Below are 15481 nucleotides of genomic sequence, written 5' to 3' on the forward strand. Positions count from 1 at the left end.
CAAATATTTCACACCTTTTTGAATAAGCGTTAACTTCACAAAGGATTACGGCTAGAATAGAAATAAGTGACAATTTGTTGGTATTCAAGTCTCGCCGGTGGTGCATCTGTTATTCGGCACTTATTACACTTATCATGAAATTAGAGTGAGAACATAAAGCATCAAGTTGTTGTTTTCGAATTTTGATGTCGAGGTGCTAAATTTACGCATTCAATTACAATTCAACTTCGGTTGTGTATTGAGTGATAGATTGATATGCCGGAAGTGGTATCTTGTGAGCGATCGTAGGATTTTACAAATATTTCACATCTTTTTGAAGTGTTAGTTTGCGAACGCGACTATTGTTGATATTCGAATCGCCGTCTGTCGCACGCACTGCGTAAATCCTCTTACAAGCCACGTTCCGTTTGTGCGGTTATAGTTGGTGACTCGTACATATTCAACACCACGCGAGAGATACCTGAAAGTGCGAATCACCGCCACGCCCGTAAGAATAACGATATATCATTGTCGTACTCGCCGTAATTTGGAATATACACATTACCTAGGACCAATCACATGACTATTTACTTGATACATATTCAACACGAAGTACAACATACCAACAACGAAGCCGCGTGCGAGCTATCCTATGCTGAAAAGGGTTACCGTGCGACCACAAGACACAATAACCGCATGCCGCCGCCGCCATAAGACAAAAGAGCCGCTCGCCACCCCCACTTTCCCAGCCGCTCGCGACCCCGCCATAAGACATAAGAGCCGCTTGCCACCCCCGCCATAAGACAAAAGAGCCGCTCGCCACCCCCACTTTCCCAGCCGCTCGCGACCCCGCCATAAGACATAAGAGCCGCTTGCCACCCCCGCCATAAGACGCAATAGCCGCTCGCCACCCCGCCATAAGGTATAAGGAGCCGCTCGCCACCCCCGGTTTTCCAGCCGCTCGCCACCCCGCCTATACTACCCCATGCAAAAATTAGCCGTTCGCGACCGATCTATATACTGAAAAGGGTTACCGCGCGACCACAAGACGCAATAGCCGCATGCCAACGCACCCATAAGACATAAGAGCCGCATGCCAACACGAGTTTCCCAGCCGCGTGCGAGCGATCGCTATACTGAAAAGAGTTACCGTGTGAGAGGGGTCATAAGACGCAATAGCCGCGTGCGAGCGGGCCCATAAGACATAAGGAGCCGCGTGCCAATACGAGTTTCCCAGCCGCGTGCGAGCGGGCCCATAAGAACCAACGCTAGTTCGCGAGCGATCGTATATACTACTTCCGTCGAATCTGCAATGTGTCTCTGGGTCCAGTCGAACCTGAAGTAATATAGCCGCATTCAGTTAGATAGCGAGGACTACGACCGAACGGCTACAGATGTTCACGTGAGTTGGCATCGTGGTGTTCAAGATGACTAGGTTAAAACGATCCAATGAATCGTACAGAATAGCACCTCTTTTATTTGCCCTATCCGATCCCCAGGCCTGGTGATGGGAATTGAAGTCTCCCACTATGATAGATTTTGTTGCTAGTTGGTTCAGAAAGACGAAATCATTTTTTGTTGAAGGAGAGTCCGGGGCTATGTATATACATTACAAATCTTGTTACCAGCAACAACGATACATAGAACATCGATTGGTTCAGGCGCAACAATATCGACGCAGCTATGCGGAATATCCTCCCTGATTAGGATTGCTAATCCACCACTGCGTGCAGTTTTGTCCTTTCTGTATAGCTGATATCCATCAAATTTCGGCTTATATCTTTCCACTAAGCGCGTCTCTTGCAACACAATTATGTCTGGCGGTTGTGTGAGCTCGCCAATGTATCTCTTAAACTCCGGCAATTTTCGATAAATTCCTTGGCAATTCCATTGTAAAATATGGATTCCGTCACTGCTGAACATTTTGAGGTATTGAGCTGAGCATATTCTTCAGGGATTCAGTGTCAATAGCCACGCTCAACCATTTTTTTGTAGCAGACGAAATCAGGTAAGACATATCTACAGCAGCGTCGGACCGGCTGGCAAGTACCGACTCGTTCACTATATCTGTTAAGAAGGCGAAAAACAAAAGCGGATGAACACCCGCAAAGAGTGACTGCAAGTTCGGAACGTTGTCGCTGCCTTCCCACGCGGCGGAACTCGTCGACAAATGACTTGGATTGCAATCGTTTCCACGTGGTTGGGTGGGGATCGTAGAACTGCGGGTTCTGATACCTTCTTGGTTGTGCTCTTTCACAACCTGTGGTTCGCTAGAATCTTTACCAACATGGCTTGAGCATACATCCGCATACGTTTCATATCTTGTCTTTTAGGGATGGTGTGAACCTGTGAAAGGTTCAGGTTCGTGTGAACGCGGACCTTTTTGAAAGGTTCTGTGTGAACACGAACGCGAACCTCATGACGTCACGTGACGTCATATTGATACTTTCAACCCTATATTTCGATGAAGTGATAGCCTATATTAATGTACTTGTATCAGACATGGGGTGATTACTTCATGAATGTAATCGATTGCGATTACGATTACTTCTGAATGACGCGATTACAATTACGATTACGATTACAGCAAAATCGGGAAGTAGTCGATTACGATTACGATTACATTGGAAAAGTAATCGCGATTACTCACGATTACATTTATTTTGCATGTTAGAATTTTTATCGGAAGACAATATATGGATTGCGCTGAAAACGCCTAATGAGATAACAAACTTCCTTTAAAAAGATGCGTCATTTGCTTGTTACGTCATAATGTACATATTGCCCATTTTTATAGTGGACGATTTGTCGCACCCAACGATTTGCATTCTTGCCAGGTTCATGACTGACCAGTGCCCATCCCACATTTCCCAATAGGGCGGGAAGCGAGCTCGAAGGGGACTCAAAAGTATGTCGTAAACCTACATAAATCATAGAGTATTTTTGAGAGATTTTAATAACTTGAAAATTGTGTTTTTTCAAGTTGTAAAATTATGCCATTTTTGTGTAAATGCTTTCGAAAAAACATGTTGTATGAGCCTACGGACAATTGCCAGCCGATGTAGCCGACATGAATCGATATAGGAGGGTTGAAACCCCTCAAAATAGTCAGTTCAACAATTATATTAAAGATATTTCGTCAAATGAGCTATATTTCCCCTATATTTTCAATTGTCAATGTCAATCCACATTCGTGACGTCATGGCTTAAAAAAAGAATCAATAAAAAACCTGTTTTAAACGAGGACCTTCTTTTAAACATGTTTGCTTTATATTGATTTTGTTCTGAAAGCACCCCTAATTTATAGTAATGGGCATTTAGGTTCCAGTCAATACCGTGCCACGACGCACCAAAAGACATGCAGTTTCGACCAACACGCGACTTCACGAAGTGTGCTACTAAAGAAAGATTTTGGCCGAAACTTAGGGTATGTGCCCATTGTCAATAGCCACGCTGGGTGGTCGTGACTAATAGTCTGGTCCTTCCAATCTGAATCCACAATGCGAATGCCACTCCCGGGCACCCACAGAACATTAAAGACATGACAATTTGTGTGTGCGTCTCACAAAAGTTTTTTCTTTTAATCTGCTATGTTTGGGATACAACAATATCTTTTGGTTATATAACAGACCGGAGGCCTTGAATTACCAACATACACTAAAGTAATTATAACAAGATACCAGACGTAAATCTGACTATCGGGGTGCAGAGAGAGGATTAAAAATTAATAATAATATAATGCTATTACCAATGTTATTGACGACATTCAGTCTTCAACTTGAAAATACCCCCCTATGGGGGCCAAAGACCAACGTTTGGACTGGGGGACGAATTGTTGTTTTGGTTCTGATTCTAGGTATATCCCACGCTAACATCATATATAAGTCCAATAGTCCATGGCTATGACGGCAGTAGAGTCATACGAGAATAAGATGCAGAGAACACAAAACTCTGCCTTGAACTTAATACCGATATGTAGGCCTACTGCAAGCTGCCGTTACGAGAAACGGCAAAAACGGCTCGGTTATGATGATATGTATCAGCAGCTGTTTTATTTGACGAGTACAAAATTTTAAATCTTTCTCCGGTGAACGTACGTAGGGGAGATGTGGTACCGATGGATCAAAAATTGGAAAATGATCGCTGGCCCCAAAATGTTCAGCCGAAAACAGCAGGTCTTTTGCTGGCTCAGCACTTTGATACAAGCTCTACCTATCGCGCACATATACATGAATATCCGTCTTTTCAAAAAATATTTATGGACGTTCAAAATTTGTTGCTCGAACGTGTCATCGGTCCCCACCCGGTGGGTCCAATGGCACACGACCAGGGGACCTATGACACATATACCCTAAATACCTCAGATGTGACAACTTTTCTTGCTCAGTATTATAATCTAAGCTACAGTAAGCCAAAGAAGAATGTTTGATCGCAACCGTCAAAAATAGAATAAATATTAACTCAAATGTTGTCATAAAAACACGTTTCGATTTAGGGTCGGACTTATAAATTTGAGGTTACATACATATTGCCCGAAAATCGACAGTGTGACTTCCAAATACCTCGTTATAGCGATAAAACATCATATGCAATTATTACATAAAGATTTTCTGTACGTAGGCATTTTTCATTTGTTTTATGATTAGTATGCTTGATTATTTTGCTTGATTTGGCTATTGTATCATCGGTCCCCACCCTACGAATTTTATACACGAATCGAAAAAAATTCTACTCAAGGAAAGTACTGAAAAAATAATAGGTGCCATTATATAACCTGATACAAGCCCTACACTTCACAATAAAAATGATTGCTGGTTTGTTCGTGTTGAAGGTTACAAAGAAAAATGTATATGTCGATATAAATTTACTTTAGATCCCCAAAAACAAAAAACATCTGTGAGAGACCCCATAGCTCGTGCACGTCGAATATTTTTGTATGTGAGGAAAGATTTTGCCAGCATGCAGCTGTAGACTAGCTCACGGAGTGTAATCATGGAATTATCATAGAGAATTTTCAAAGTATTATTGGTCCCAGTGATCCATCGGTACCACATCTCCCCTACTACATAGGCCTACTGCTCGCCAATCAGCAACGGTCAAACTGCGTTTAACTAAGCATAACTAAAAATTAATGCACAAGTTACTATTTTAAACTAGGCAAAGTGGTGATTAATTATCCTGCTGTGGGGTACTATGGCGTGTGAGACGTGTTGATAAGCTGATAAACAGCACAGCGGCTGTTCTTACAATCACACTAATGTACGTACATCGAATATCTATTTACTGTGGTACGCAATGACTAGCAAAGCTAATAGGCTACCTCTAACGTAATAATGGGCAATGGCATTTGAAAATCAGACGTTTGTGCTATCACGTAACTGGTATAACATCTCTTCCTTGTTCTCGAATATTCAGTTCATTTCATAGTCCTTGTACCAATAAAAAGTAATCGTTCTTTCACAAAGAAATCGATTAGATATGGGAAGTATAGTCGATTACGACTACGATTACTTCGGAATTTTTTCGAATGTAATCGATTGCGATTACGATTACTTGAAAATGCTGTAATCGTCGTAATCGATTACGATTACTAATCGCGATTACCCCATGTCTGACTTGTACACGATACCTAGCGAGGAATCGGGCCACATAAATTCCACCATGCTGAAGTACATATTGACGTTTTAAACGTCGCTAAATGTATTATCTGAGACAATCAAATGATCCCATAAAATCATTATCTTCCGTCGCTTTGCCAACAATTTCGACGAGGACTTGCCAGGGAATATAAGCTTACGCCCTAACTGTCTAGCTCAGATCGGACAGTGTATTCGGCGTCTGGGTATTGCTACATGGATATTGAGCAGAGTGCAAACGGGTTACTATACTTGCTAGCGATATTGCCCCATTAACAAGTTATACAGGTGTAGCCAACACCCCAATCGCACGGATTTGACTTTTATGATAAGTAAACTTATGAAGTCAAGATTGACCCCGTACGCCTGCTAGATTTTTACATCAGAAAACGATATGAATCTCATTGATTGGTTGAATAAGCATCATTCGCTGACTACATGTAGTGTATTTCGCTCTTGCATGGTGCTGTGTGATTGCAGGTCACAAGCTCACGCAGCAGAGAGTCATTAATAAATATTCACAAACGGAAAGCTGGATATGTCGAGAAAACTTTTGAGATTGTCAAGGTGTATGCTCGCTTAGTGTTGATTGTTTATGCTGCCAGCACCATGCATATAAAGTGGCCCGCAGTTGAAATGCAATAAATTTGAACCAAGATGTTTGACGTTAAAATTGTAATATATGAAAAAGGTTCACACTGCAGAACCTACCAAGGTTCTGTTGTGAACGCGAACCTCAAAATTTCCGAGGTTCACCCACAGAACGCGAACGTGAACGTCATGTTCACACCATCCCTATTGTCTTTGCTTCTTTGTACTGTACATTTTCCCTTTCGCAGATAACTTGGATTTTTGCTTCTCTTTTGTACGTAAGACACCAATGTGGTTAGGCCTACTCTAATTTCATTTTTGTACAGCCTCTAATACTATGTTAGGTACACGAGTAAACAAGACTTGTTACAGATATAATGTGTCAAACGCGGAATTCCGGTACCAGCATGAATATGTACCAAAATTCCAATACTTCGCATTGAAATATGCCAAAGTCGACACTGGTATAGGTTGCTATTACCTACAAGGAAAAAGTCTCTCAAAGTTTGCAATATAAACGCATCGGCAGCGTTCCTCCCTTGTGAACTAGAATAGCACAGCTACCAACAAGTTTTTTTCTTAATTGGGTCCTAACGACAAAAGTTACGGTCCCACTGTATACTTAATATCCTAATAAGTTTATTTGAATTATTCCATGTCAGCAAATTGAGGAATATGGACAATTTTCATTCGCACCCATCCGGATTTTTATTCGCACCACGCTTGTCATTTTCGCCCTGAAATTAATTTCCTTCGCACAACTGCGAACCGTCACACAGGTTGAATAGCACTGTGCTAGATTATAGTAAGTTTATCGTTTATGAAGTATCGGTATATCTTGGCCTTGCGTGTGTAATTCCGCACGACTTTCCCGCGTATCACATCATTATCCATAGCTCAACTCAACAGGTCACTCATTATGAGTAGGGCTGGGCACAATGATTCGAGTACTCGAATCTGAATCGAGTATTAATTGTGATGATTCGAGTCGAGTAGTAAAAGACGATATTTTCGAGTACTGGAATTATACGCTCCTCGCCACTGGAAGTAAATTTATCAACGAGAATTATAGTTTCGACAGTAATTTTCACTGTTGAAGCCTTGAAACCTTGTTTGGCCGTATCGTAGCATACGAAACATATAATACAAAGCTGCAAAGATGCTGGAACTAACAGATTTCCGAAGTCAGGATCGTCCCGCAACAGTGTCACTAAGTGCAATAAAATCGGTATGGTCGGAAAAATACCAAAATATCTTCAATGTGATGGATAACAGGCATTATATTATTCGCGGTGACTTAAAGGATACATATTTAAACTTTCACACATCACGTTATGTTATGACGTCATAATGAGTGATACTCGATTACTCGACTCGACTCGAAGCATATTACGTGATTCAGAATCGAATCACTCAGGTACTCGATGTTGCCCAGCCCTAATTATGAGTACGAGTTGATATGAGCGACGCCCCGTTTTCATTCCTGTCGTCGATGCGTCTGTTGTAGGTTATATACTCATTCGCTGTCTGATTTAAGCTGTAGAAGCAAGCGCACTGCGTTTGTATTAGATTATTGGTAAGAGGATTTTTTTACCTTAAAATAGGAATTTTGACTTGAAAATTGAAGGTTTTTACATTTTATGATATTATAAAGCTACTTTTTGTTGCGGACATTGCTGCATAATCAAAAAGTGCCTACTACAGAAAAATATACGTTGAACATTTTTCATGCCTTTTCCCCAACGAATAACATCGACACGCTGAATCTAACAACTTTCCCAGTTACAACCTTCCATTAAGATCGTGTTGGTTCGGAAAGTCTGGTGCTTGGATTTAGATCTATATGAGAGATATTTGAGTCGTCATCGGAGTTATTTTTTTCATTTTCAACCTCTGTCGATGTCGATTCTTCTGGAGCTTTGTTGCCTGGGAGTTTGGGCAGTGACAACTTACTGTTATACGGACGGAATAGGTGCAGAAAAAATAGGAGGATGGAATAAGGATATGCAATTTCAGGCAATTTTTTATTTCCTCTGAATCTTGCAATGTCACCCATTCAGAAACAACATAGATCTATAAGATTTCGGGGATCCCTCATCATTCTTTATTAGCGTATGACATTGAATGCCGGTCTCCCCTACGCTAGCCATTCGAATTCCACCAGCGTGTTCCGCAGATCACATGAAATTCTCAGTTTTATTTTGATCTCCAATTTTCATAATAAAGTAAAGTTATGACCAATGTTCCCTCTAATTTTTCAAGAGTCTGCGCAAACACGCCAACTCAGTGCGCAGGCCCTCGGACAACAGTGCGCAACCACTCTCCAATAGGGTGATAAAACTAACTACTGGGGGGCTTCGCCCCTCAGACTCCCCTGGGGCTGAAGGCTTTTCCGGTGCTTATCATCTACATTGGATGCTCATTTAGTAGCAGGGTCCCTAAACGGGCGAAGCGCGAAAAATTTATATAATTCATGATTGCATCGGCCTATATGATCGGGAATTGCATATATATTGCTATCAATGTTTATCCTCTTCCTGCTCACATAATCAGATTTACCGGTAGAGCTGATCCGGTGAGGTGTGTTGGAATAGATATGCCCTCTAAATAATAATAAAACATCTTTGGGCGTACCCGTTGATATAATGACTTAGTTACGTGATGCTATTTCGTGACTCCCTATCTGCTATGTCAAAAGATGTTGAAATCGCCAAAACGTACTAAAGTAAAAGACGTACACGATTTCAAATTGGTATTTCTTAACTGGAAAATAATGTTCCCTCGATATGGCATTTGTCTTGTTGTGGGACTCGGTTCGCCAGGAGAGGAACATTCAGCGCCAGCCATTTAGGCGCCTATGGACATGGACAATTACACATATATTTGTATATATCGAAGTTTTCGGTCAGCACCGGGGCAGGCTTTTTCGCCCAAGCTTTTCTCGCTGCTGATCGTTCTGGCGCACTTCTTACATAGCCTTCAACTACATATGCCTTGGCGCGTCATGGTGCGGTAATGGCCGACGCTCAACTGCCCATTTCTATAAATCATGCGTAATTTTGTTGGGAAAGGGTACCCAATAATCAGATATCTGACAATAATAAAACGTGCCTAGCGCGAAAAAAATTCCTGAAAAATTTGATGTTGACACGATGAGATTAAACTCATTATATCCACAATCTGGATGTGTGCGTGTACATTGTGCATGTACAGAACCAAGCCATTGCTGACTAACCGGGATTGAAAAGATCATTGTTACTAACAAACAACTCTTATTATGAATTGAATGATGTACCATTGTGAAGTCACAGTTAAATGGGAATTTAATAAAGGAGCTTGAAAAACAGGGTGCGAGAGGTTTCAAAAGCTTTAAATGACACTTGTAGCAAAGAGATGCCAGAAACATGTACTACCATGGATATGGTATAGGAAACATCAAAAATCGTCTCAACTAAATTTTTGTTTCATGGTGTAATCTATACTATGTTACAATTAAACATTATTACAAAATGAGAGGGGGGCATTCGACTGGACGCGTGCTCAATGGATAACGGAACGACAAAAAGTACGGAAAGTATGGGAAAGTATAAATCTTTATGTCATGAAATTACTCCCTGGGGGTGAGTTATACCGAACTTGAGTCTGGAATACACGAATGAACGAGCTAGAGATAAATAGACCGTTCACTGTATGGGGAGAGTGCAATTGCCGTCATATTTGGTGTTTTCGAAGTTCTGTTAGATTATTTTGTCATACCATGCACATGGATAATTATTAGAAATGATCTCATCCGCACACATGTCGTGTAAAATGCAATATATCCGTTGATTACATACTTCAATCAATATCAATGTATTTCGATTGTATTCTATGCTATTTCGAATAAGTATTTTCACAGAGATGGGTGGGACGAAGAGTATGCCACGGATGAGGATAATAATAATCTAACGCTGTGCAGAGGAACAAGCAGTAGGGGAGGGCTCAGGCCACTTTGTATTCTTCCCTTGGAATCGGAGAAACATAGAAACAGCTTGTGTGCTGACGGTAAGTAGATATCATGTATATCGTGCTTCCCGGCCAGACGTTCGCGAAGCTATCTTAGGTAAGTCGCGAATCATCTCTAAATTTTATAGTTCTCTATTTAATACGTCATAGTGACGTCTTTTTTGGTTTATTGGATGCGAGCAATCTTCTTATTGATAATATAGCAACTTTATCAGTATGAATAAAAAGCTTCTCGACTATTGACGATCTTACATCATGCGGTTGGTCGAAATTAGGTGTATAGGCTACCGCATTTTTTTGTGTTTCCTGATATCTCGGAGTAGGAAAATCAAGTCAATCAGGCCGAGACTTGATATGATAGTATCTAATACTGTCACCTCCGCGTAATTAGGACACCAGATAACCCGGACAACGGCCAAAATCTTCTGGCACGAGACAAAAGTTGAAATTACTCGTATAAATCGCCGGTTAATTCGGACAGTCCTTCGCTTAATTCTGAATCAGTCTCGCAATTTACATGACGAAATAAGCAGCACTCAATTTGTTTTAATATAAAATGAGTGATTATGGTGAGAGAGAGGCTATCCGTGCAGTAACAATCGCCAATGAGCTCAGAAGGCCGGGCGAGCATCAAAGTCGCTCTTAATTCGACACAATTGCGTCCATCTTGTAGAACAGAATGGTACAGAAACATTGATTTTTGTGGTTACTGCTGTTGCATCAGATGCGGCATCATCATTCCGTTATTCAAGCTTCACTTGGTGCCCTATTTCTTCCGCGACCGTAGAGCGAACGTACGGGTTCATGTAGGCAATGTTTCAAGGATTTAGCCTGAAGTTAGCGGTAACAGTTTTTCCGTAAATAATTTTCTTCCCGGTCAAATGCTTTTTGCTTTTATTCCCACTGTTTCGTGGTGTAGATTTACCAAGTCAAGATACCGTTTAAGCCTGGTCTGCTTGGGCTACTACCATATTTGAAAAATAACTATAATATTGCAACCCTAAATGTGTCAAATGCACTGTAAACAGCAGGGGTGGGCCAACTACGGTCCACGAAACGTTTTTTAATATATTTCAACATGATAATGATAAGTTATATTCTTACCATTGGTATCTGCATATGGAAAATTTGAAGCATAAACGAGCTTTTAATGTCAACTCCTGTCCATTCATCTTGATATCTCTCCTGGTCATCTTGATGATTAAAAAAATATTATTATATATCCGGATTGATTATTTTGAATTTGTGGTTAACATAAAACCTATTTAATTAATGCAACTTTATTTGAATATTTAGGTAATAAATCCTTATATCTACGATTGGAGTTTATTTATATGCAGTCAGTCTCCAACTATGATAAGTCTAATACCCTCAAATATAATGATGTTGCTGTATTGGCATTTAAAAGTGTCTTCAGTGTGTAAAAGTTACAAGTAGATTACTTTTTCTGAACTTTATAATACGACGGAGCCGTTTTTTCATTTAGCCAATACAGCGAAAATGTGAGATTTTTGTCATGGGTTCTCTCCAAAAGCAGAGACAATTTGAAAAAGGTAAAGTCATATTCGGAATCAGTGCAGGTCAGAACCCCCAAATCACTCTTACTTTGTGTACCTAAAAATATGTGTTGGTCCTAATTCGGTTAAAGCAGTTTCTTCGCTCAAACCGTCCAAAGGTGAGCGGAACCAGTGTTCGAATTAGGCGTGGAGGACTGTATATGCAAACTAAACCTTCGCATTAACATTAAATTGTTTTTCATTCGTTTAGTCCACATGTGACCAATCTTTTGGCTATTCTCGGCCGCATTTCGAGTGCTTATGTAGCCTACGTCCGCATTCCAGGGCACAGTCGTAATGTACTAACTCAGTAGGTCTCAACCTTTTCGACCTCGTGGCACCCATAGGGAAGAATAATTCGCGGCACCTCATAGCACTTCGAGTACCCTGAGTAGATAGTAGCATACATTGCACCACTGCAACACTAATGGCTTGCGTATTCGAATCAGAGATGGAAGTCGGGCCGGGCTTTTCGGGTTCGGGCCGGGTTCGGGCCCAAAGTTATAAAAATTATCGGGATTGAATCGGGCCGAATAGTCACTACGAAAAGCATTGACTTCATATACAAATTTGATTTGCAATTTTGTTCGAAAGTGGCACAACTACATATAAGATACACCAATACCGTATCACGTAAGTATGGCAATATCTGTGAATAAACTTTATACGAAGTACGAACCCAGATAAACTTCATTATAAGACGGCCCGAAGACTATGATTGAATAATGAAACAATGTCAGCTAAATAGTAAACAAGCGTCCCAAATACGCCAGACATTGATCATTGTTCAGGCCACATTGTGACGAAAACATGAATTACGGATGGATGGATAACCATGCTGGAGCCTGGATTACTACCAATTTAGTTTTATTTTCGATGAGGCATGCTGAACTGAACAGCTAGAAGCAGGTGATGAGACGACGGCTTCCGTTGTGGCACAGCAGGATTGATCGATAGATGTGTTAAGGCGGTGTTAATATTTATTAAAGAAAGCTTTTAGATGCGCCATAGTGATTTTGTCGTCCATGGTGAATTGCTTTAGGTCTATACGGAAACTAACTTATATTGTATTAGGCTATGTGACAGCGGTAGTATTGTTATATAGTAGGCTACACTAACAGTAAATAATGCAGACGATACATGAATTATCAAAAGAATTGCAAAGACATCCAGAACGGTTTACGTTTTCTCCTGCTCCAGGTCGATCAGAGTTTTGGAGGACAATGAAAGTCGTAGCACGGCGTTGCTAATGCTGTAATTGGTGTCACGCCGGAAATTTTGACCGGAATAGTTTCATGCGGTGTTTGCAAACTAGTATTAAAATACGATTGCCAAAAAACAGGGTCGTCCCATATCAAGCGCCATTCCGAACATTGCAAGCCTGGGCCTCATGGAAAAAAGAAGCAGCAGCTAATGTTACAGTTTGCAAATAAAACGCTTAGACTAAGCGAATCTGAAAAGCTGGACATAAAAACTGCTGAATTGGAGTTTTGCGTTCGTGGCTATCATGCCTTTCATTCAGTTGAAAATGACGGCCTGATCAAGCTATTACAGTAATTTGTGAACATGTCCGCGACGCATGGACGTTTTAATGTATCAGACGTGATATATGGACGTAAAACTATATCGTTACATTGCAAGGAAAAAGCTGCAGTAATAAGGGAAAGGATAACAGAGGTTTTAGTTGAACCACAGTTAGCCGAAGCCGTCGCAGTAACGTTGGACTTGTGGACGGACGAATACAAGCATACGTCATACCTAGACGTACACGTCTTCTGGATTGATAAGTCCTTTGAAATGAAACATCAAGTTTTGGCGGTACGTCATTTTGGGACTGAACGTCACACTGCTGAAAATATTTCACGGGCTATACAGACTATATTGGCTGAATATGCTATTGATGCTTCAAACATTACGGAAACTATCGACCACGGTGCAAATGTTGTCGCTGCCTTTCGAGTAGGAATGTTGGAAACGTCCGCACGCCTTGACTGTATGGCACATAGGCTACACACTTGCTTCTCAACCATGTGGTCACGGGTATGCACTTCACAGTCAGAATTGCTCGATTACGATAACAATGCATCTTCTCTGGTAAAGTATTGTAATCAAGCCTCCGGTGTGCAGGAACAACTGCCCGTGTCGTTGAAAAAAGGCTCGTCAACTCGGAGATGGCAAGGCTATATTGATAGAGCATATTCCATCAACGAAAGTTATGAAGCTTTGGTGCGCATTCTTTCAGAACCACACAGAGACCGCATGCAGCTCATAGCATCTGTTAATCGAAGAATGAACGCGGAAATTTTACAATTCATGAAACCATTCGGCGATATATTTGATGTTATGCAATTTAATTCCAAACCAACGATAGGCTACGCCGTGCTAGCGTATTATAAGGCGTTTGAACTTGCAAAACCTTGCCAGAATGACCATCCCGTTATCAAGGCCATGAAGACAGAACTTAGACAACTTTTGGACACAGTATATTTTGAATCTTCGCTGAAGGCCCATCACTGGCTAGCTACCTTTCTCGATCCAAATTTCAAACGATTTGAATTTCTGCCACTTATCAGTAATGAAGAGGTCTCATTCAAGATAAGATTGCTCTCGGACATTGATAAATGGGTAATTGAACACATGGAAAAGGTTGCCGATAATAGCCCAGGCAATCAAGACTATGTTCGATCAGAAGCAAGAGAAATGCGACCAATCGAACTTGATGATCCATTCTCCCAATTTCGCGACGGTCTTGACAGACATTCTGCTCCAAGCCTCGCTTCGTCTGACAGTATCAAGCGAAACTTACTCCAGGAACTTCAACGGTACAAGGAATACCAAAATGCATCATCGCACCCCAATCCGCTGGACTTCTGGAGAAAATATGAACGCGACTTTCCAACGCTCTCCAGGGTGGCTAGAAAGATGTTTGCAGCCCAGTGCTCAAGTGCGCAATCCGAAAGAGATTTTTCATCGTGCGGTCTGACCTTGTCCCAGAGACGAACCCGACTGTCTCCAGTAACTGTTGAGGCTATTGAAATAATCAATTCTTCGTATAACGTGTGAATGCAACGCCCTTTGTATGGATGAAAGTTGAATTGTATTTTGAACACACTATTTTTTCTCATCTTGGCCAATTTCATTCCTTTATTTCTTTAATTTAGTTTGGTATTGAACCATTCAATACAGTTCACATTTTGCAAAAAGGTTTGGTAGAACTATGTTAACAGTGGGGCTGTTTTCAGCGTATTCTCATTCAGATATATTAAGCTCTCTTGCCATATGCAAGATTGCTATCGAAAGAAAACAAAGTTAGAGCATTGAAAGCGTTGAAATGCTCGAAATTTGAATCGTATATCAGCTTATTTGCTCGCAACAGTTGAAAATTGCTATTTGAACTTGGTTTCGGGCCGAAACGGGCTCAAAACTCAACCGTCTTGTTCGGGCTGAACTTGTCGGGTTCGGGTCCGGCTCACCCGGCCCGCTTCCATCTCTGATTCGAATCAAGAAACGTTTCCTAAGTGTTTGAGGTTTATCTAGGGCAGAGGTCTCAAACTCAAATGTGCTCGCGAGCCAATTTCCTAGTTTTTGATGACGCCGCGGGCCGCAGGGATATTCAATGTATATTATTTCCAAGTATGACTTATTTGACGGGACCTTGTCCGACATGCATTCCATAAACATCGTGGGATTGTAATTTACCATTGTAATATACAC

The 15481-nt window shown here is 41.1% G+C and overlaps 1 protein-coding gene across 6 annotated transcripts in view; it reads left to right on the forward strand.

The window, feature by feature from the left end:
- LOC145453295 (uncharacterized) overlaps nucleotides 1-15481 on the forward strand; it is a 134444-nt gene that overhangs the window by 53348 nt on the left and 65615 nt on the right. For all 6 annotated transcript variants that reach the window (XR_013919700.1, XR_013919699.1, XM_080331278.1 and 3 more), the window contains exon 7: nucleotides 10105-10250. Coding sequence is in view for 4 of the 6 variants with exons in the window: in XM_080331278.1 (XP_080187404.1) it covers nucleotides 10105-10250 (146 nt within the window). In the remaining 2 variants the exon portion in view is untranslated. The remainder of the gene's footprint in view (nucleotides 1-10104; nucleotides 10251-15481) is intronic.

The sequence above is a fragment of the Botryllus schlosseri genome, chromosome 13 (assembly GCF_051294905.1).
Source record: "Botryllus schlosseri isolate E-star chromosome 13, Bs_hap1, whole genome shotgun sequence".
NCBI classification, from domain to species: domain Eukaryota; kingdom Metazoa; phylum Chordata; class Ascidiacea; order Stolidobranchia; family Styelidae; genus Botryllus; species Botryllus schlosseri.